This window comes from Engystomops pustulosus, chromosome 11, assembly GCF_040894005.1.
Source record: "Engystomops pustulosus chromosome 11, aEngPut4.maternal, whole genome shotgun sequence".
Classification (NCBI taxonomy): Eukaryota; Metazoa; Chordata; class Amphibia; order Anura; family Leptodactylidae; genus Engystomops; species Engystomops pustulosus.
The window spans coordinates 6,656,098-6,679,693 of record NC_092421.1 but is presented as its reverse complement, the minus strand read 5'-3'; the positions used below and the strand labels follow the sequence as shown (position 1 = coordinate 6,679,693).

The window sequence follows — 23,596 nt, the reverse complement described above, 5'->3', positions numbered from 1 at the left end:
CATTATACACGGACAATGCACTTACATGTACCAGGAAGAAGAAGGTGAACTCCGGGGACCTGAGCAGGGAAGAGACACATGCAGGATATCGGATGCAGGATCTTAGTGAATCCTTGCACAGCGCATCATACACGGACAATGCACTTACATGCACCAGGAAGAAGAAGGTGAACTCCAGGGACCTGAGCGGGGAAGCGACACATGCAGGATATCGGGTGCAGGATCTTAGTGACTCCCCGCACAGCACATAATACACGGACAATGCACTTACATGCACCAGGAAGAAGGTGAACTTCGGGGACCTGAGCGGGGAAGTGACACATGCAGGATGTCGGGCGCAGGATCTTAGTGACTCCCCGCACTTCCATTATACATGGACAATGCACTTACATGCACCAGGAAGAAGAAGGTGAACTCCGGGGACCTGAGCGGGGAAGTGACACATGCAGGATGTCGGGCGCAGGATCTTAGTGACTCCCCGCACTTCCATTATACATGGACAATGCACTTACATGCACCAGGAAGAAGAAGGTGAACTCCGGGGACCTGAGCAGGGAAGCGACACATGCAGGATATCGGGCGCAGGATCTTAGTGACTCCCTGCACAGCACATTATACACGGACAATGCCCTTACATGCACCAGGAAGAATAAGGTGAACCCCAGGGACCTGAGCGGGGAAGTGACACATGCAGGATATCGGGCGCAGAATCTTAGTGACTCCCCGCACAGCGCATTATACACGGACAATGCACTTACATGCACCAGGAAGAAGAAGGTGAACTCCAGGGACCTGAGCGGGGAAGCGACACATGCAGGATATCGGGCGCAGGATCTTAGTGAATCCTTGCACAGCGCATCATACACGGACAATGCACTTACATGCACCAGGAAGAAGAAGGTGAACTCCAGGGACCTGAGCGGGGAAGCGACACATGCAGGATATCGGGTGCAGGATCTTAGTGACTCCCCGCACAGCACATAATACACGGACAATGCACTTACATGCACCAGGAAGAAGGTGAACTTCGGGGACCTGAGCGGGGAAGTGACACATGCAGGATGTCGGGCGCAGGATCTTAGTGACTCCCCGCACTTCCATTATACATGGACAATGCACTTACATGCACCAGGAAGAAGAAGGTGAACTCCGGGGACCTGAGCGGGGAAGTGACACATGCAGGATGTCGGGCGCAGGATCTTAGTGACTCCCCGCACTTCCATTATACATGGACAATGCACTTACATGCACCAGGAAGAAGAAGGTGAACTCCGGGGACCTGAGCAGGGAAGCGACACATGCAGGATATCGGGCGCAGGATCTTAGTGACTCCCTGCACAGCACATTATACACGGACAATGCCCTTACATGCACCAGGAAGAATAAGGTGAACCCCAGGGACCTGAGCGGGGAAGCGACACATGCAGGATATCGGGCGCAGGATCTTAGTGACTCCCCGCACAGCGCATTATACATGGACAATGCACTTACATGCACCAGGAAGAAGAAGGGGAACTCCGGGGACCTGAGCGGGGAAGTGACACATGCAGGATATCAGGCGCACGATCTTAGTGAATCGCAGCAGAGTGCATTGATGTCGGACAATGGACTTTGGGTGAACTCCATCGGCCAGGTAAGTACTGTATATACTTGAGTATAAGCCGACCCAAGTATAAGGCAAGACCCCTAATTTTACCACCAAAAACTGGGAAAACCTATTGACTCGAGTATAAGCTGAGGGTGTAGCCAGCCAGCCCCCATGTAGTATACAGCCAGCCCCCTGCCAAGTGCATTAAAAATAGAAAACTTAATACTCACCCTTGATCCTCGGGAGCGGCTTCTGTCTTCTTTCTTCTCTAGCCGGCAGAGTCGCGTCCATGCGACCTGCCGGCGGGTGCACACTATGATGCAGCAGTGTCGCTGCTGATGATGGCGTTTCGACCACAGAGTTTTTGTTTGATGATGCGTTTTGCTTTCTTACTTGTTATTTGTTACCAAGTTCAAGTCAAAGAGCATTTGCTTTTCAAGATGCATTCCCAGTGCAACATGTGGATGCGGCCTCGGTGTCTGATCACTCTGCTCCGTTACAGAAGAAAGGGCTCATTCACACCCGGTATGCCGGCCGTGCGCTGGAGGCGAGGAGGTGGTGACCCCTCCTCCCTCCATAGGAAACAGCGGCACACGGCCGCACACTGGCAGAAAGATGGAGCAGGCTCTATCTTTTTGCGGTGTGCGGCACGGATCGGTGCCACATGTCTGGCACAGTGCCGTCGGGCCGCCATTGCCGTCTATGGGGACATATATGCGGTCGCATGTACGTCCACATGAACAGCTGTGTGAATGAGCCCAAAAGTCCACAGGGTTATTCTTGTCTGGGCAGACACATTCAGTTTCATTAATCTGCGATATATAAACATTTCTTCAATTAGATGTTATTAAAAAAATGTTCCTGTGTGAAGATTATTTCTCATAAATGTAGTCATATGGTCTCTTAGAAACAAGACTGTGTCCTTGGATACGACCACCTCTGCTGGAGGGATTGCACAAAGACACAAAAAGTTTCTGAATATGAAATGTCCGGGAGTTACTGCAGGTCCCGCAGCCGTCCTGTGGTAATGATCGCTGAGTCCAGGAGGTCAGGCAGGACTCAATAGCGCATGTCTGGCCACTGCTGCCTAAATGTGAGGTGGTCGTATCCAAGGAAGCCATCTCGTTTCTAAGGGACAACATTGCTACATGTATGAGAAATTATCTTCACACGGGAACGGTTTTTTTAATAACATCCAATAGAAGAAATGTTTACATATGGCAAATGAATTAAATTTAATGTAAATTTCCAGATGGGAAAACCCCTTTTAATGTCTAACAATTTGTTAATCTTTTTATGTCATTCGTAATGATCTTTCAGTGAATATATAAACGTGTCCTTGAACACGTGGCCTGATCACATGACCATGACTAGTTATTTTTTGATGCAATGAATGACAAGGAAAAGAAAATATAGAAAACGGTGAAGAATGAACACTGAATGTAGATTAGAAAATGATTTTATTACTTTTTAGTCTACAAATAATATTTATTTGCTGAAACGAGAGCCATTTAAACATGTGAATCTAAAAATGGTTTAAATCTCAATGTCTAGGTCTTCTTGAATTTTGCTTGTTACTTTTCCAGAACCCCAGTGTTGTACTGTATTATGTGTATGACATTGTTTTGTTTCTTTTTGTTTTATGTTCTGGGGTATAGAAGGTAAGATGTCTGCGGAGGCCGCATGCCCTGGTAACATGCGAGTGCAGTGCATTCTATATTCTCTATTGGCTTTATGTGGATTAGGCTTGGGATACGAGGTGACTTTAGTTGTGTGATATGAAGTTTGCAGCGTCGCTTTGTGACATACACATACTGCTTGTACAGAAGCCAAACCCGGATGGTTTCCTGCAAGTCACATGTGACTTTATCGGCATAGATGCTTATGTGATTATGAACCACATGTGATGAGATTTAAAGGGAACCTGTCACCAGGGACCTCATTTTCACTATAGACAGGTAGCAGAGGCCCATGACACCTGCAGTGCACATCTTTCTTTCTGCTTTGTCTAAGCATTTGCATTACAATATAATTGTGTGTTATAACTTACTCTTGCACCCTGACAAAATCCTGGGGTAGTCACATGGGTTGGGCTTTGGTTTGGATGCATTTCAATAAACAACATGTGACTTGTCTGTGTTACTCACTCCTCAGATATTAGCCCCCACCTTTATGCTCCTGTACAGCTCCTTCCTCCTGCTCCTTCTCAGAGGTCACAGCCTGGTGAGATGACATCAGTGGGGGGAGGGACAAGCACAGGAGCTCAAAGATGGAGGCAGCCTGCAGCTCAGACAAGTCGCATGTTGTTTTTTTGAAATGCATCCAAACCAAAGCCCAACCCCTGGGACTATCCCAGGATTTTGTCAGGATGCAAGAGTAAGTTATAACACCCAATTATATTGTAATGCAAATGCTTAGAAAAGGCGGAGAGACATTTTTGCACTGCAGGTGTCATTGTGTTTTTACAATCTGTCTTTAGTGAAAATAAGGTCCCTGCTGACAGGTTCCCTTTAAGCATTCAACAAATACTTTCTTGTGACTTTATATTGTGCGACCATATTTTCCTTGCCTCCCAAGCCTTAAATGTAGCCATTATTTGAGGTGATTGTTCTGTTGTGCCCTGAAATTCTATGTATGTAACTTTTTATACTTGGCTTTGTGTTCTTGCTAATATCCAAAGCAATGATGAATGATGTTTTTGGTTTGAATTGAATAGGTCATTTTTTTTTTTTCTAGCAGAAAAAAAATGGATTTGGTTTTTGTGTTGAAATGAAAGCCCTTCACCCTTGACCATTTGTATAATCCTTCATAGCCGCCGCGGCCCCTCCTTCTTCCAGGGAAAGGGTCTGTTTTCTGTTAGCGGATTGGATTATGGGCCATCCGGCTCCTCGCACAATAATCCGAGTTATTTCACGATCTCTATAAAAGGGCTGCTGCTTGGTTTTTGGAGTTTGTGCGATGATTTATTGTGCATGGTTTTTTTGTTGACATTTGAGTGGATAATGTTTTGCAACACAGACGCTACAGTTAGTGGTATTTCTTTTAAAAAACTCCCAACTTTTGGGCGAGAGAAAAAGGGTCAATAAGTCCCTTTCCTAAACCACCTGCAAGCGTAGTATAATAATGTCCCCCACATAGTATAATGCCCCCTTACTGTGGCCTTCCCTCCTATGGACACATTATACCCCCTTAGGCTACATTCACACACATGTATGGGGGGCGTATATACGGCCGATATACGTCCCCCCCATACACTTCTATGGCTGTAGGGGAGCCGTACCGTATGCTCCGTAGCCCGTAGAAAGATAGGACATGGCGCCGTGCGCTGTATATTCCTATGGAGAGGGGCGGGGGTGAGCAGCGCTCATCCCCTGCTCCTCTCCGCATCGCCGATGTATGTATGTACTACGGTATGGTGGGCATACATCGTGTGCATGTCTGGATTCACACTGCTGTAGCACGGTGGGCACGCGGCAGCGTGGGGAGAGGAGGAGGTGAGTGCTGCTCACCCCCGCCCCTCTCCATAGGGATATACGGCGCATGGTGCCGTATGCCGTGAATAGATATGACATGTCCTATCTTTTCACGGGGTACGGAGCGGTACGGTGCCGCACGTGTGCGGCACCGTACCACTCCCGTTGTGCGCCGTGAGTCCATTGCCGTCTTTGGGGTGGTGTATATTTGGCCATATATACCTGTTAAGGGTACATTCACACGCGGTATGCCTGCCATGTGCTGGAGAGGAGGAGGAGGTGGCCCCTCCTCCCTCCATAGACAATAGCGGGACACAGGCACACACATGCTGAAAGACGGAGCATGCTCTATCTTTTTGCGGTGTGCGGCCCGGAACGGTGCCACACGCGTGGCACCGTATCTGTGCCATGCCACTATCACCACCTATGAGGGCGTACATGCGGCCGCATGTACGCCCCCACAGACGGCCATGTGAATAAGCCCTAAGAGAGCAGTACACAGTATTGTATAAACCAGCACAAGGAAACCCTATGACTATATAAGGTGCAATGATAGATTTACACTTCTGACTTGTTTGCTGTGGTTCGCTTGTGTCCTTCCTGTGGGATTTGTAACTTAACAAATGGTAGCGATTTTAAATAAAGCTTGTCCAATTTGAACACATTGATAGGACACAGAAGCCATGAAGAGGGCGCTAGCACTGATTGACTCCAAGATGAATCAGGCGAAGGGTTGGCTGAGAGACCCCAATGCTCCTCCAGGTAAGAATACGTCACATTTTCTGTATACGCTAAGCAAATACCTACACCCTGTACGTCCAAAAATTATGCAAATGCACCTGAGGGGCTCTAGACTCCATTAGCACCTATAGAGCCTGGAGCCCCTCAGGCTAATTTGCATAATTTGTAAAGCTTTTTTTTGTATAATAAGTGCATAAGAAACTTAGAGCGGTTCAGACCAGAGTGGGCACACACCAGTATGTCCGTGTGCTTGGTTTACAATCCTTCATCCTGGTGGTAGATGCCCTTTAAAGGAAATCTACCATCAAAATTCATCATGATAAACCTGGGACACTTAACCACAGTCACAGTGCCAGGATCTTTGAGTATCTTCCTATCCATGGCCTCCTTCCTTCTTAAATCTAACAGCTTGAAAGGCTCCTGCAGAGGCCCTGCATGGTAAAGGGCTGATACACTGTGCAGGAGCAAGGTGAAGGTGAGACATTGTAACAGCATGTGAAGCTACAATACAGAGTTGCTCTGGGAACACCCCCAGAAGCCTTTCGGGTTCATTAGCATAATTTTAGAAATAGTTGATGTTACAAATCAGGAGGCTATGTTCCACATATATAAGATCACCACAGTCAGAGTGCCTGGATCTATGAGAAAGTGTCCATGGTTTATAATGCTTCATTTTGATGGTAGATTTCCTTTACAGCACGTAAATTCAACATTAGATTTAGAGGTTAATAATATTGTAGGCTCCGTTTTTTTTTCTTGACAGAGAACTATGTTCCGTGATAAGACTGTATTAAAGGGGTATTCTCCTCTTGTCTGGGCAGTCACATTCAGTCTCATTAATCTGCCATATATAAACATTTCTTCAATTAGATGTTATAAAAAATATATCTTCCTGTGTGAAGATAATTTCTCATAAATGTAGTGATATGGTTACTTAGAAACAAGACTGTGTCCTTGGATACGACCACCTCTGTTGAAGGGATTGCACAAATAAACAAAAAGGTTTTTGTATACAAAATGTCCAGAAGTTACTGCAGGTCCCGCAGCCGTCCTGTGGTAATGATCGCTGAATCCAGGAGGTCAGGCAGGACTCAATAGCGCATGTCTGGCCACTGCTGCCAAAATGTGATGTGGTCGTATCCAAGGAAGCCATCTTGTTTCTAAGGGACAACATGACTACATTTATGAGAAATTATCTTCACTCGGGAACATTTTTTTTCAATAACATCTAATTGAAGAAATGTTGATATATGGCAGATTAATGAAACAGAATGTGACTTCCCAGACGAGAGGAGAAAACCTCTTTAAGGATGCAGAACATTGTCTAATTACATATATTCTGTAGATCTGAGATGCTACATTTAATTTTTGGAGATTGCACTATTGCTAATGTCTAACATATTTTTTTTTTTTTTTGCTCAAATGTTACTTTGTTTCTGTGCAGGTGACGCTGGAGAACAAGCTGTACGCCAGATTATAGATGAAGCTGGGAAAGTCGGGGAGCTTTGTGCAGGAAAGGAGAGGAAGGACATCCTGGGAACCTGTAAGACTCTGGGGCAGATGACTGATCAAGTTGCCGATCTAAGAGCAAGGTATTTAAAAAAAAAAAAAATTTTTTTTAAATGTTTGAAATATTTCTATAGACTGTTAAAGGTAATTTTTAACATTCTAAGTGTCAACATGGACGACTCTGGATTCTGTGCCGTCAGTTCTTGTCATACTTCTATCTAACTGATGCCCCAATGGATGTCGATCAGTAATGCCCCCTCCTGTACATTACCCCCTCACATGTGGTTGTGCCAATAACAATGTTACTTCAGGTAAAAACCGCTACAAACACACAGGAGGAATCCCTACGTGTTACATCAGTCACTGCAGGCGACGCGTCCGCTTCACTATTGGGCATCACCAGGTCTCCTCCCTGTGGAGTTCACCACACAGACAACTTATCAGGGGCGTAACTTGAGGGGGTGCACAGGTTGCGGTCCCAGGGCCCAAGATGCTTAGGGGGCCCTTATGGTGTCACTTTCCCATATGAGAAGACTATTGCTATAGACCATACATTATAGTCGGGGGCCCGGCACAGACTTTGCCTTGGGGCCCATCAGCTTCTCGTTACGCCACTGCATCTTATGTCCTTCATTGTCCCGTAATCTTGGTTCTCTGAAGTTGCGTTCACACGTTGCAGTTAGAATAACAAAACTGCACATAAAACCACATCACTGATTGCAATGCATTTGTGGAACAGGTTTCCCCTTCAAACTCTAATTCCCCCAATCAGGTCTTTCACCTGTTAAATTAACAAAACAAAACAAAACCCCTAAATCCACCTCCAAGTTGATTGTAACCGCAACGTGTGAACACACCCTGACCGTGTTATCCTGCTGCTGCCCTAAGGCTGATGCCACACAGGGCGTTTTAAACGCGTTTCTGGTCCGTTTTCAAACAGTCCATTAAACATGTTTTATCAATTATCTTAATTAAAACTGGTCAAAAACGCATGCGTTTTTGGACGGACTGCTTAGAAACGGACCAAAAACCTAAGGGTGGTGTCACACGTGGCGTTTTGGGGCCGTTTTTAGTTGTGCGTTTTCAGATCGTAAAAAAAATGCGTGCTTTTTTTTCGATCTGAAAACGTGCATCTAAAAACGGCCTAAAAACGCCACGTGTGCCACCACCCTACCACTCTCCCAAAATACTGTAATACTGCATCTAAACAAATACAAGGCACCAGGCGCTCATTATCCATCCCATAACCATCACTGGAAACTCGTGTGTTAGCAAACAGGCCCCATCCTACTGCCACGTGTGAACATGCCCCAAGAAATGTCCACACAGCCCCCCAGTAATGTCCCCATTATTGTCTTCACAGACAGTCCCCTGTAGTGTTCCCATTAATGTCCCCACACACAGCCCCCCCTGTAATGTGCCCCTGTAATGTACTTATCGTACTTGTATATGTTTCCCATAATCTGTAAAGCGCTATGGAATATGATGGCGCTACATATTGCAATCATTTTATTGAGCCTTGAAAAACATAAAAAACATATAACATACACTCACCGGCCACTTTATTAGGTACACCTGTCCAACTGCTCGTTAACACTTAATTTCTAATCAGCCAATCACATGGCGGCAGCTCAATGCATTTAGGCATGTAGACATGGTCAAGACAATCTCCTGCAGTTCTCCCGAGCATCAGTATGGGGAAGAAAGGTGATTTGTGGCCTTTGAACGTGGCATGGTTGTTGGTGCCAGAAGGGCTGGTCTGAGTATTTCAGAAACTGCTGATCTACTGGGATTTTCACACACAACCATCTCTAGGGTTTACAGAGAATGGTCCGAAAAAGAAAAAACATCCAGTGAGCGGCAGTTCTGTGGGCAGAAATGCCTTGTTGATGCCAGAGGTCAGAGTAGAATGGGCAGACTGGTTCGAGCTGATAGAAAGGCAACAGTGACTCAAATCGCCACCCGTTACAACCAAGGTAGGCAGAAGAGCATCTCTGAATGCACAGTACATCCAACTTTGAGGCAGATGGGCTACAGCAGCAGAAGACCACACTGGGTGCCACTCCTTTCAGCTAAGAACAGGAAACTGAGGTTACAATTTGCACAAGCTCATCGAAATTGGACAGTAGAAGATTGGAAAAACGTTGCCTGGTCTGATGAGTCACAATTTCTGCTGCGACATTCGGATGGTAGGGTCAGAATTTGGCGTCAACAACATGAAAGCATGGATCCATCCTGCCTTGTATCAGCGGCTCAGGCTGGTGGTGGTGGTGTCATGGATCCATCCTGCCTTGTATCAGCGGCTCAGGCTGGTGGTGATGGTGTCATGGTGTCTTTGGGCCCCTTGGTACAATGCCACAGCCTACCTGAGTATTGTTGCTGCCCATGTCCATCCCTTTATGAGCACAATGTACCCTGTAACATCTGATGGCTACTTTCAGCAGGATAATGCGCCATGTCATAAAGCTGGAATCATGTTCAAGAAACCAATCTGAGATGACAATGAGGTCACTGGACACAAATGGCCTCCACAGTCACCAGATCCCAATCCAATAGAGCATCTTTGGGATGTGGTGGAACGGGAGATTCGCATCATGGATGTGCAGCCGACAAATCTGCGGCAACTGTGTGATGCCATCATGTCAATATGGAGCAAAATCTCTGAGGAGCTTCCAGCACCTTGTTGTATCTATGCCACGAAGAATTGAGGCAGTTCTGAAGGCAAAAGGGTGTCCAACCCGTTACTAGCATGGTGGACCTAATAAAGTGGCCGCTGAGTGTATAACAAGGGAAAAAAGGAGTATTGCGAGTGGATAACAGTAACTCTTGGCTCTTAGGTGGCAAACAGTAGGTGAGTAGAGGAAGACCATCACATTTTATAGTTACCATCAGCATTTGGGCAATATGAGGTATATCGCATGTGAACACGGTGTAGAGTCCAACCTGTTAGGGAGAAAAGGCACAGAGATCTTTTAAGGAGCGATCTAGGGATCTATAGAGTGAGTCAAGGGGGCGTGACCTAATGTCATGTGACCAGGGTGACATAATCACGGGTCTTTTAGCCACTTGACGTAAACAAACTTTAACCCATGCACATATCTGACAACATAACAACATAGACTTCTACTCCTCTCCATGCAGGCTGCTGTGATTTCATGAGATATATGCTTGGTGAACAGTTTGCTAATGTTAGGAAGCTAAAGGACCTGCAATGATGTTGCCCTGGTCACATGACTGCTGCATGGGGAGGAGCCGCTGGATTCGGGCCGAAAAAATATATATATCCATTTAAACTTTGAAAAGTTATCATCTGCCTTTTACCTCTATTAATTTTTTAATTTTTTTTTTTTTTAAATATATGTTCCTTTTTAACGTTCCTTTGCTAATTTGGAATAACCCTCTTAATATAAGAACTCTCACATGCGCATTTAATGTTGATAATTTTACATGTTTTCAAAGTATGTAGAGTTTATTCTGACCCTTTAGATTGCGATTATTTGGATCACCGATGCTCGTTCACACTTTTTGTGCATTTGAGATGATTTGATCTGAATTTGGAGATGTTGTTACTTCCAGAGACCTCTCACGTTCTCTTGTCTATCCCGAGTATTCATGGATCGGCCATATTGAAATCGGGCTGAAATGTTACATTGTAATTGTTGACGTTACCTTGGTGAGAGTGACTGTGAGAATATTTGGGGATGATCTGCTTGTCTTTTGCAGAGGGCAAGGTGCTACCCCAGCTGCAATGCAGAAAGCTCAGCAAGTATCTCAGGGATTGGATCTCCTGACCGCTAAAGTCGAGAACGCCGCTCGTAAATTGGAAGCCCTAACCAACTCCAAGCAGGCGATTGGCAAGAGAATTGACGCTGCTCAGGTAAGATGGACAATTTTTTATTTTAACCCCTCCCCCACCACTTTATGGTACTATATCTGAAATTCTTCTGACTCTTGTAGAGCTGGCTGGCAGATCCTAATGGTGGTCCGGAAGGGGAGGAGAACATTCGCGCACTTCTAGCTGAAGCAAAGAAGATTGCGGAGCTGTGTGAGGACCCTAAGGACAGAGAAGACATCCTGCGCTCCTTGGGAGAGATAGCGGCCCTTACCGCCAAATTGTCCGACCTCCGTAAACAGTATGTACGACCTCTAAACTCTATGCATCAGTTTTTAAAGTCGATGCTAAAGATATTTTACCAAACGAGTTTAAATCCAAAATTTTGTGGGATTCGACCAAATTTCCAAAGTTGTTCCCAATGGGATTTTGTGATATTTTTTTAAAATCTGGGAATATGATTGTGAGATTATGTTATAAATCGCTATAAAGACCAGATGGACATTAACTGATACTTTTTTTTTTTTTTTTTGTAACCAGAGGTAAAGGTGACACCCCTGAAGCGCGCGCCCTGGCCAAGCAAATTGCAACTTCATTGCAGAACCTGCAGAATAAAGTAAACCGGGCAGTGGCCAACAGCCGTCCAGTGAAAGCCGCCGTCAACATGGAGGGGAAAGTAGAGCAAGCTCAACGCTGGATTGACAATCCATCAGTGGATGACCGTGGTGTGGGTAGGTAAAATGCATGTATGTAGCATTTACGAAAACCACCACTTTCCCATGCCAGCCCATACTGGGAAATGTGCAAATATGTTTCCCAAGGTCTGAAATGGAAAACAATGGGGGTCATTTACTAAGGGCCCGAATCGCGTTTTTCTGACGGGTTCTCCAAAAATTTCCGATTTGCGCCTATTTTCCCTGAATTGCCCCGGATTTTGGCGCACGCGATCAGATTGTGGCGCATTGGTGCCAGCATGCATGTACGGAAACCCGACGGATTCGGAAAAACCGCTGCATTTAAAAAAAAAAAAACGCGCTTACCTGCATGCAGGGTAGGACGGTGAACATCAGTGCGTTCCGATGAACTTCAGCGCAGCAGCGACACCTGGTGGACGTCGAAGGAACTGCCTTAGTGAATCCTGGCTGAACCCGAATCCTCTGCAGAGAATGCGCCGCTGGATCGCGAATGGACCGGGTAAGTAAATGTGCCCCAATGCCTCCTTTTGCTTCCTTGAAAGGCCGCCCCCAGGTCGTAACAGCGCTGTCTACAGTTGGAAGTCTGTTCCTTATGGAGTAAATAGACTGGTTTGGCTTAATCCCACATCATGTTATTAGACTTCTTGTAGGTCATACTTGGTGGTGAGGACGCTGCCTTTCAAGGTACCAAAAGGAGGCATTGTTTTCCATTTCCCACCTTGGGAAACATATTTGCATATTTCCCAGAATCCCCTGGTGGAGCCTCAATGGCTATAAGTCTCTACATGCCTATAAAGCAGACTTAAATACAGGCAGTGTTCTTAAGTTGAATTTGTATGCAAGTCAAAACTGTATATTTTATAATTGTAGATCCAGACAAAAAACTTTTTTCAAGGATTATGAATAAATCTTCATTACAGACTCCTTACAGCTGATCATTGCAGTCTGGGACTATAGTAACATCCAGAGAGGTCACAGGGGGCAGAGGGGGCCGTCTGTAACTGGGGGTCATCTGTAAGTCGGATGTCCTTAAGTAGGGGACCGCCTGTAGCAAACTCTGCTATAAGAAAGAATAGTTAATTTTTACAAATGCGAAATCACAGAAATTCTAAATTCATGCATATATGAAGAAAGAGAAGGATTATTGCCACATCAAGTGAAAGTTCAGCACATTGGATTGCAAGCAAATAGAACGGACTATAAAACTCTTTGCACATTTGTACGGACTGTTCCTAGTAAAAAATTTAAAAGGGTAATCGGAGGGGGAAAAAAGAATTGAGTAGACTAAAAGTTTTTCAGCCGAAATTTTAATTTCTAAGATTGCTCACCGAGCTTTGCAGTTTCATTTGCCAAATAAGCTGAAGTCTATTTTCTGCATCCCATAGTACAATGGATTCTGACTTTATGTATCCCCTCACATTCTGGAATCCATACACCGTATAAAGAGATGCACTTGGGTTACTGCAAGTGAGAACAGAGCTCCAGCATTGTGGCTCTCATAGAACATTGATGCACCCACCAGGGCCATATTCAGTGATAATACTGCCCCAGGCACTCTCAGTGCTCACTCCCCTTATTGGTGCCATCAAGATAATGCCCCTGCTCATAACCTGCAGCGCCAGAGCCAGGACTAGGTATCTTTGTACCCGAGGCAGAAAAGACCTTGGCGAACCCCACATCCATCAATATTTGCTCCATAATAATGCCACCTTACCCAGCCCACAGCTGTGTTGTGTTGTGTATAATGAAGTATATATATATATTACTAGCAGAATGTAATATAATAGTAGATCCAGGCAGAGCACATATATAGTTAAACTATCAGGCCGAGCGCAGATATTACATCACTATCGGGCCGAGCATATACACTCAGCCGGCCACTTTATTAGGTACACCTGTCCAACTGCTCGTTAACACTTAATTTCTAATCAGCCAATCACATGGCGGCAACTCGGTGCATGTAGACATGGTCAAGACAATCTCCTGCAGTTCTCCCGAGCATCAGTATGGGGAAGAAAGGTGATTTGTTGCCTTTGAACGTGGCATGGTTGTTGGTGCCAGAAGGGCTGGTCTGAGTATTTCAGAAACTGCTGATCTACTGGGATTTTCACGCACAACCATCTCTAGGGTTTACAGAGAATGGTCCGAAAAAGAAAAAACATCCAGTGAGCGGCAGTTCTGTGGGTGGAAATGCATTGTTGATGCCAGATGTCAGAGGAGAATGGGCAGACTGGTTCGAGCTGATAGAAAGGCAACAGTGACTCAAATCGCCACCCGTTACAACCAAGGTAGGCAGAAGAGCATCTCTGAACGCACAGTACGTCCAACTTTGAGGCAGATGGGCTACAGCAGCAGAAGACCACACCGGGTGCCACTCCTTTCAGCTAAGAACAGGAAACTGAGGCTACAATTTGCACAAGATCATCGAAATTGGACAGTAGAAGATTCGAAAAACGTTGCCTGGTCTGATGAGTCTCGATTTCTGCTGCGACATTCGGATGGTAGGGTCAGAATTTGGTACAACAACATGAAAGCGCGGATCCATCCTGCCTTGTATCAGCGGCTCAGGCTGGTGGTGGTGGTGTCATGGTGTCTTTGGGCCCCTTGGTACAACGCCACAGCCTACCTGAGTATTGTTGCTGACCATGTCCATCCCTTTATGAGCACAATGTACCCTGTAACATCTGATGGCTACTTTCAGCAGGATAATGCGCCATGTCATAAAGCTGGAATCATCTCAGACTGGTTTCTTGAACATGACAATGAGGTCACTGGACACAAATGGCTCCACAGTCACCAGATCTCAATCCAATAGAGCATCTTTGGGATGTGGTGGAACGGGAGATTCGCATCATGGATGTGCAGCCGACAAATCTGCGGCAACTGTGTGATGTCATCATGTCAATATGGACCAAAATCTCTGAGGAGCTTCCAGCACCTTGTTGTATCTATGCCACGAAGAATTGAGGCAGTTCTGAAGGCAAAAGGGGGTCCAACCCGTTACTAGCATGGTGTACCTAATAAAGTGGCCAGTGAGTGTACGTTACATCGCTATCAGGCAGACCGCACACAGTACATCACGATCAGGCACATGGTACATCACAATCCGGCACATGGTACATTGCCATAGTACAGCGATTGTAGGGCTAATAGAGAGTTTGTTGTAGGATCACAACCTCTCTCCAACCCTCTGTCTAGTCAAAAAAAAAAAAGTAACTCTAATTGTTTTTGTTTATGAATATATATACGAGACCCCCTAGACACCTGATATTCTAGATGCATGTGTGCTGATGTGCCTTTTTACTGCCTTTCTCTAAAGGTCAGGCCGCCATTCGTGGTTTAGTGGCTGAAGGCCGTCGTCTAGCTAATTCAATGATGGGGCCTTTCCGCCAAGACATGTTGGCAAGATGTGACCGCGTGGAACAGCTGGCGGGGCAGCTTGCTGAACTGGCTGCACGTGGTGAAGGTGATACACCCCAGGCTCGTGCCGTAGCCGCTCAACTGCAGGAGGCATTAAAGGTCTGTGCACCGGGTGGCTACTCGCCACTAATGTCGTTTGGCAAGAATATGATATTTTATTTTACCTGCTTTTCCTTTAAAGGACCTAAAATCCAAAATGCAAGAAGCGATGACCCAGGAAGTGTCTGATGTTTTCAGTGATACCACTACACCCATAAAACTCCTTGCTGTGGCTGCTACGGCTCCACTGGATGCACCCAACAGGGAAGAGGTTAGTTATCACTAGTATCTTAAGAATTCGGATAAACCATGCCGTACAGTGTAAATAATATTGTCTTTAAACATTTACATAGGTCTTTGAGGATAGAGCTGCCAACTTTGAGACCCATGCAGCTCGCTTGGGAGCCACTGCTGAGAAAGCGGCCGCCGTGGGAGCTGCTAATAAGGCCACGGTGGAAGGCATACAGGCAGCAGTCAAGACGTCCCGGGAGCTAACGCCCCAGGTTTGATATAACAGTATACTTGTATGTTCAGTTTGGACAAATTTGTTGTTAACACTTTAAACTAAAAAAAAAAAAAGTTAGTGCTAATAGTATAGTATATATTTATTTTACATGTAATTTGTTCCTTTCCTATTGACGCTCATTGACCACTTTGAACTGACCTTGGCACTAAATGATCATTGAAGATGAAAATGTATGTACAATCTCTACAGTAGAGACTGAAGGCTGAGATATTGCTGTCTGTGAAAGTCTATGGCAGTGATGGCGAACCCATGGCACGGGTGCCAGTGGTGGCACTCCGAGCCCTCTCTGTGGGTACCCAAACCATTTACCCAGCATAGAGTTCACCAAAGAAACTCAAAGAAATCCTCCCGCAGTCGAAGGAGACTCAAGCTGCTCTCGGCACTACACATAATTGTCTACTTGGGACTGCAGGAAAAGTGAGAGTTGTGTAAAGGGCTTCATTATTTTCGGAGATCCTCTTGCTGGCCCCACATTTCTTTCTTGTACAGGGGGACCCTGAAGAGAAGCTACAATGATAGTCCAAATTTGCCTTTCTTCTTTCAACTGTATTGGTGTCGCCAAGGGGCCGAAACGATTGAAAGTTATGGCAGAACAGCTAGTAATAACTTATTACTCAAACTACTTTGATGGCACTTTGTGATAAATAATTGGATTTTGGTTGAAATTTGGGCACTTGGTCTATAAAAGCTTTGCATCACTGGTCCATGGAGAGGCGATTGGGGATGTGATTTGGCAATGCCATCTGCATCACTTTCCCGCAGATCAAACTCTGTTTATCAGGATCTTTGGAAAGCGCAGTTTAGGATTTACACAACAATTTTCTGGGGAGCAAAGACGGATAAGTTATAGGAGAATTGCTAAGGATTGTAGAAGGTGATTTTAGATCTAGATTTCCCAAAAAATGTCACTTCTCCAGTACATAGACGATCAGTATTTTTATGGTTGAAAATGATTCCCATTCCGTGGTTTTATAAAGTTTTCTGGATTATATGCAGGTGGTATCGGCAGCACGAATTATGCTGCGAAACCCGGGAAACCAGGCTGCCCACGAGCACTTTGAAACCATGAAAAACCAGTGGATTGATAATGTAGAGAAAATGACAGGTAAGTGTAAAAACATGCATAATGATAATCAAGTCTATAGAAATGCCTAATATTTGTCTTTTGGGACACAAATTTCATGCAATTTGTCCTCAATATTTAGGTCTTGTGGATGAAGCCATTGATACAAGGTCCCTCTTGGACGCGTCGGAGGAAGCGATCAAAAAGGATATTGACAAATGCAAGGTGGCTATGGCTAATATGCAACCACAGATGTTAGTTGCCGGAGCCACCAGCATCGCTCGCCGCGCAAACCGCATTTTATTGGTAGCCAAAAGGGAAGTTGAGAATTCGGAGGATCCAAAATTCCGTGAGGCTGTGAAAAATGCATCCGATGAGCTCAGCAAAACGATCTCTCCCATGGTGTTGGAGGCCAAAGCTGTCGCTGGCAACATCTCAGACCCAGGTGAGCCACTGTTAATTATTTTGGGTCATGTGTCTTTGCCGCTTATTATGTACAAGCATTGGCCGTATTAATGGCTGGTAACCACTGATATTCTTAAACCATCCCCCTCTCCAGCCGAAATAAAACCGTACCACTTTGTGGATGAAAAAAAAATTGGTGGGGGGGAGACAGCCGTAGCTTTATTTTAAACAAATTTGCTTAACATATGGAGAACCCTGACCCTCTCTTGGGATCTACCACCACGTATGCCGAGCCCCGGGTCATGTCCTAGTTGTTCCGTCAGATGGTTTAACCCACCGCCTGATAGGGTCAAGATTCCACCACAAGCCGAGCTGTGACTACTACTAAAATGGCAACAAACCAAGCAAACCTCAAACAAAAGGGAGGGCGAGATGGAATTTCTTTTAGTCCAAAAAGGCTGGGCTAGCTCCCTGCTTGATAATAAGTATCCCTGGCCACTGCCGGCCCCGGGTGGCCCAGACTGCTGGGAGGGGGGGGGGGGCAAGTGGTGGCCTTGCCTTAGCCTTAAAGGGGCAGAGAGGAGCCAGTCTTATAACCACTGGGCTTATACATCCCGTGGGTTACACATTCTTGTTTCTGGTTTGGACTTTGGAATAAAATGGTTATGTTCAAGGATCTGTATGAGGATATGTCAGGATTCCAACATTCACTGTCAGTCGTGAGCACTTGTTTCATATGTTTCATCCATACGGAAAAATTTGGGCCATATTGTTGTTTATTTTCCCCCAAAATGGTATAAGATTTAGCATTGCACCTTTTTCAGGGAGATGGGCAGACCTTGGGCTTAAAGCGATGTGCTACAGTGCATGCCCATAATCACTTTGTCAGGAAAGAACTTTATGATGGAGTACTATCATTCTAGCCATATAGAGAAAGCCCCTTAGTTATTGGATTGCTCTTCACTGTACAATTTGGTGTGAATGCTTCCTGAGAGCATCAATCCACAAACTTCTGTGATGTCTAGGAAGCAACGTTCAGTTCTATATCCCAAAGTTAAAAGCTTAAAGGGTTATTCTCGTCTGGGCAGTCACATTAAGTTTGATTAATCTGCCGTATATAAACATTTCTTCAATTAGATGTTATTAAAAAAATGTTCCTGTGTGAAGATAATTTCTCATAAATGTAGTCATATGGTCCCTTAGAAACAAGATTTACTCCTTGGATACGACCACATCTGTTGGAGGGATTTCACAAGGAAACAAAGGGTGTTTGTATATGAAATGTCCGGGAGTTACTGCAGGTCCCGCAGCCGTCCTGTGGTAATGATCGCTGAGTCCAGGAGGTCAGGCAGGGCTCAATAGCGCATGTCTGGCCACTGCTGCTAATGTGCGGGTTGGTCGTATCCAAGGAAGCTATCTGGTTTGTAAGGGACAACATTACTACATTTATGAGAAATTATCTATTTTTTTTTTTTTTTTTTTTTTTTTTTGACATCCAGTTGAAGAAATGTTTACATATGGCAAATGAATTTAAATAAATGTGAATGCCCAAATGTACTTTTATTATGCAACAAGTTTTACAGCCCCAGTTTGTTCCACCATCAGCTTTACAGAAAGGATTCCTAGACTCGGGTTACAGGATTTTGGGAGCAGTTGCTAAAGTGAGAGAAGCCTTCCAGCCTCCAGAGCCGGAGTTCCCACCACCACCACCTGACTTGGAACACTTGAGGGTAAGTGTCTGAAAAAGTAATGCTTGATGTTGATGGGGGGCTGCTTTACAAGGCAGCTGAGAGGCAATGTTTTAGAAGTAGTTAGTAGGGATCAAGGGAGAGTTTACGTTTACCCCTCTATGGGGCAATCTCAATATGCCAGAATTTCTGGGAGAAGGGTATTTATTATTTGTATAGCTCAATTGCCTGAGAATGGGTAATTACCATCCTTTCAGTATTGGGTGACTGGTGGGATACATTTAGATATTGGCAGTTTTCTCACGCCTTTACGATGTGTTTAAGGTCAAAGAGATTTTTAACTGCACAGCTATATTGGATATGGGGGTGGTGCCAAAAAATTTAGCTAGGATTTATCGTTTTCTAAGGAATATAATTGATCCAAATTTTATTCTTTTATTTTATTATTGCCGATCGTACTGAACCAAAGGAATTTTTTGGGAATTTTTTCCAGCTGCCCTGTACACTGCATGGAATAAGAAATAATGTCACTGAGTAAAATTTGTTAAAGAGCCCTCACAGAGCTCTGTAAATGTAAAAAAAAATTTGCGCTCAAAAAAGGCATCCAGGCCTCTCTTGAACATGGACATAGAGTCCTCCATAACAAACTCCTGCGGAAGAGAGTTCCACAGTCTCACTGCTCTTACGATTCTACCACAGAATCATTGTCTGTGGTAGAATCGTCTCTCCTCTAGGTGTACAGGATGTCCCCTCTCTATGGTGATGGTAGAACCTCCTCTCCTCTAGGTGTAGAGGATGCCCCCTGTCTATGGAGATGGTAGAACCTCCTCTCCTCTAGGTGTAGAGGATGCCCCCTGTCTATGGTGATGGTAGAACCTCCTCTAGGTGTAGAGGATGCCCCCTGTCTTTGGTGATGGTAGAACCTCCTCTCCTCTAGGTGTAGAGGATGCCCCCTGTCTATGGTGATGGTAGAACCTCCTCTCCTCTAGGTGTAGAGGATGCCCCCTGTCTATGGTGATGGTAGAACCTCCTCTCCTCTAGTTGTAGATGATGCCCCCTGTCTATGGTGATAGTAGAACCACCTCTAGGTGTAGAGGATGCCCCCTGTCTATGGTGATGGTAGAACCTCCTCTCCTCTAGGTGTAGAGGATGCCCCCTGTCTATGGTGATGGTAGAACCTCCTCTCCTCTAGTTGTAGATGATGCCCCCTGTCTATGGTGATGGTAGAACCTCCTCTAGGTGTAGAGGATGCCCCCTGTCTTTGGTGATGGTAGAACCTCCTCTCCTCTAGGTGTAGAGGATGCCCCCTGTCTATGGTGATGGTAGAACCTCCTCTCCTCTAGGTGTAGAGGATGCCCCCTGTCTATGGTGATGGTAGAACCTCCTCTCCTCTAGGTGTAGAGGATGCCCCCTGTCTATGGTGATGGTAGAACCTCCTCTCCTCTAGGTGTAGAGGATGCCCCCTGTCTATGGTGATGGTAGAACCTCCTCTCCTCTAGGTGTAGAGGATGCCCCCTGTCTATGGTGATGGTAGAACCTCCTCTCCTCTAGGTGTAGAGGATGCCCCCTGTCTATGGTGATGGTAGAACCTCCTCTCCTCTAGGTGTAGAGGATGCCCCCTGTCTATGGTGATGGTAGAACCTCCTCTCCTCTAGGTGTAGAGGATGCTCCCTGTCTATGGTGATGGTAGAACCTCCTCTCCTCTAGGTGTAGAGGAATGCCCCATGTCTATGGTGATGGTAGAAGGTGTAGAGGATGCCCCCTGTCTATGGTGATGGTAGAACCTCCTCTCCTCTAGGTGTAGAGGATGCCCCCTGTCTATGGTGATGGTAGAACCTCCTCTCCTCTAGGTGTAGAGGATGCCCCCTGTCTATGGTGATGGTAGAACCTCCTCTCTTCTAGGTGTAGAGGATGCTCCCTGTCTATGGTGATGGTAGAACCTCCTCTCCTCTAGGTGTAGAGGATGCCCCCTGTCTATGGTGATGGTAGAACCTCCTCTCCTCTAGGTGTAGAGGATGCCCCCTGTCTATGGTGATGGCAGAACCTCCTCTCCTCTAGGTGTAGAGGATGCCCCCTGTCTATGGTGATAGTAGAACCTCCTCTCCTCTAGGCGTAGAGGACGCCCCCTGTCTATGGTGATGGTAGAACCTCCTCTCCTCTAGGTGTAGAGGATGCCCCCTGTCTATGGTGATGGTAGAACCTCCTCTCCTCTAGTTGTAGATGATGCCCCCTGTCTATGGTGATAGTAGAACCTCCTCTCCTCTAGGTGTAGAGGATGCCCCCTGTCTATGGTGATGGTAGAACCTCCTCTCCTCTAGGTGTAGAGGATGCTCCCTGTCTATGGTGATGGTAGAACCTCCTCTCCTCTAGTTGTAGATGATGCCCCCTGTCTATGGTGATGGTAGAACCTCCTCTAGGTGTAGAGGATGCCCCCTGTCTTTGGTGATGGTAGAACCTCCTCTCCTCTAGGTGTAGAGGATGCCCCCTGTCTATGGTGATGGTAGAACCTCCTCTCCTCTAGGTGTAGAGGATGCCCCCTGTCTATGGTGATGGTAGAACCTCCTCTCCTCTAGGTGTAGAGGATGCTCCCTGTCTATGGTGATGGTAGAACCTCCTCTCCTCTAGTTGTAGATGATGCCCCCTGTCTATGGTGATGGTAGAACCTCCTCTAGGTGTAGAGGATGCCCCCTGTCTTTGGTGATGGTAGAACCTCCTCTCCTCTAGGTGTAGAGGATGCCCCCTGTCTATGGTGATGGTAGAACCTCCTCTCCTCTAGGTGTAGAGGATGCCCCCTGTCTATGGTGATGGTAGAACCTCCTCTCCTCTAGGTGTAGAGGATGCCCCCTGTCTATGGTGATGGTAGAACCTCCTCTCCTCTAGGTGTAGAGGATGCCCCCTGTCTATGGTGATGGTAGAACCTCCTCTCCTCTAGGTGTAGAGGATGCCCCCTGTCTATGGTGATGGTAGAACCTCCTCTCCTCTAGGTGTAGAGGATGCCCCCTGTCTATGGTGATGGTAGAACCTCCTCTCCTCTAGGTGTAGAGGATGCCCCCTGTCTATGGTGATGGTAGAACCTCCTCTCCTCTAGGTGTAGAGGATGCTCCCTGTCTATGGTGATGGTAGAACCTCCTCTCCTCTAGGTGTAGAGGATGCTCCCTGTCTATGGTGATGGTAGAAGGTGTAGAGGATGCCCCCTGTCTATGGTGATGGTAGAACCTCCTCTCCTATAGGTGTAGAGGATGCCCCCTGTCTATGGTGATGGTAGAACCTCCTCTCCTCTAGGTGTAGAGGATGCCCCCTGTCTATGGTGATGGTAGAACCTCCTCTCTTCTAGGTGTAGAGGATGCTCCCTGTCTATGGTGATGGTAGAACCTCCTCTCCTCTAGGTGTAGAGGATGCCCCCTGTCTATGGTGATGGTAGAACCTCCTCTCCTCTATGTGTAGAGGATGCCCCCTGTCTATGGTGATGGTAGAACCTCCTCTAGGTGTAGAGGATGCCCCCTGTCTATGGTGATGGTAGAACCTCCTCTGCTCTAGGTGTAGAGGATGTCCCCTGTCTATGGTGATGGTAGAACCTCCTCTCCTCTAGGTGTAGAGGATGCCCCCTGTCTATGGTGATGGTAGAACCTCCTCTCCTCTAGGTGTAGAGGATGCCCCCTGTCTATGGTGATGGTAGAACCTCCTCTCCTCTATGTGTAGATGATGCCCCCTGTCTATGGTGATGGTAGAACCTCCTCTAGGTGTAGAGGATGCCCCCTGTCTTTGGTGATGGTAGAACCTCCTCTCCTCTAGGTGTAGAGGATGCCCCCTGTCTATGGTGATGGTAGAACCTCCTCTCCTCTAGGTGTAGAGGATGCCCCCTGTCTATGGTGATGGTAGAACCTCCTCTCCTCTAGGTGTAGAGGATGCCCCCTGTCTATGGTGATGGTAGAACCTCCTCTCCTCTAGGTGTAGAGGATGCCCCCTGTCTATGGTGATGGTAGAACCTCCTCTCCTCTAGGTGTAGAGGATGCCCCCTGTCTATGGTGATGGTAGAACCTCCTCTCCTCTAGGTGTAGAGGATGCCCCCTGTCTATGGTGATGGTAGAACCTCCTCTCCTCTAGGTGTAGAGGATGCTCCCTGTCTATGGTGATGGTAGAACCTCCTCTCCTCTAGGTGTAGAGGAATGCCCCATGTCTATGGTGATGGTAGAAGGTGTAGAGGATGCCCCCTGTCTATGGTGATGGTAGAACCTCCTCTCCTCTAGGTGTAGAGGATGCCCCCTGTCTATGGTGATGGTAGAACCTCCTCTCCTCTAGGTGTAGAGGATGCCCCCTGTCTATGGTGATGGCAGAACCTCCTCTCCTCTAGGTGTAGAGGATGCCCCCTGTCTATGGTGATAGTAGAACCTCCTCTCCTCTAGGCGTAGAGGACGCCCCCTGTCTATGGTGATGGTAGAACCTCCTCTCCTCTAGGTGTAGAGGATGCCCCCTGTCTATGGTGATGGTAGAACCTCCTCTCCTCTAGTTGTAGATGATGCCCCCTGTCTATGGTGATAGTAGAACCTCCTCTCCTCTAGGTGTAGAGGATGCCCCCTGTCTATGGTGATGGTAGAACCTCCTCTCCTCTAGGTGTAG

The 23,596-nt window shown here is 46.3% G+C and overlaps 1 protein-coding gene across 2 annotated transcripts in view; it reads left to right on the top strand.

Annotated features, from left to right (window-relative positions):
- Window positions 1-23,596, top strand: part of VCL (vinculin) — a 74,476-nt gene that overhangs the window by 30,973 nt on the left and 19,907 nt on the right. For both annotated transcript variants that reach the window (XM_072129619.1, XM_072129620.1), the window contains exons 7-17: window positions 5,733-5,823; window positions 7,247-7,394; window positions 11,035-11,188; window positions 11,269-11,444; window positions 11,684-11,874; window positions 15,158-15,357; window positions 15,440-15,568; window positions 15,651-15,800; window positions 16,820-16,928; window positions 17,029-17,331; window positions 18,897-19,021. In XM_072129619.1, coding sequence (XP_071985720.1) covers window positions 5,733-5,823; window positions 7,247-7,394; window positions 11,035-11,188; window positions 11,269-11,444; window positions 11,684-11,874; window positions 15,158-15,357; window positions 15,440-15,568; window positions 15,651-15,800; window positions 16,820-16,928; window positions 17,029-17,331; window positions 18,897-19,021 — 1,776 coding nt within the window. The remainder of the gene's footprint in view (window positions 1-5,732; window positions 5,824-7,246; window positions 7,395-11,034; window positions 11,189-11,268; window positions 11,445-11,683; window positions 11,875-15,157; window positions 15,358-15,439; window positions 15,569-15,650; window positions 15,801-16,819; window positions 16,929-17,028; window positions 17,332-18,896; window positions 19,022-23,596) is intronic.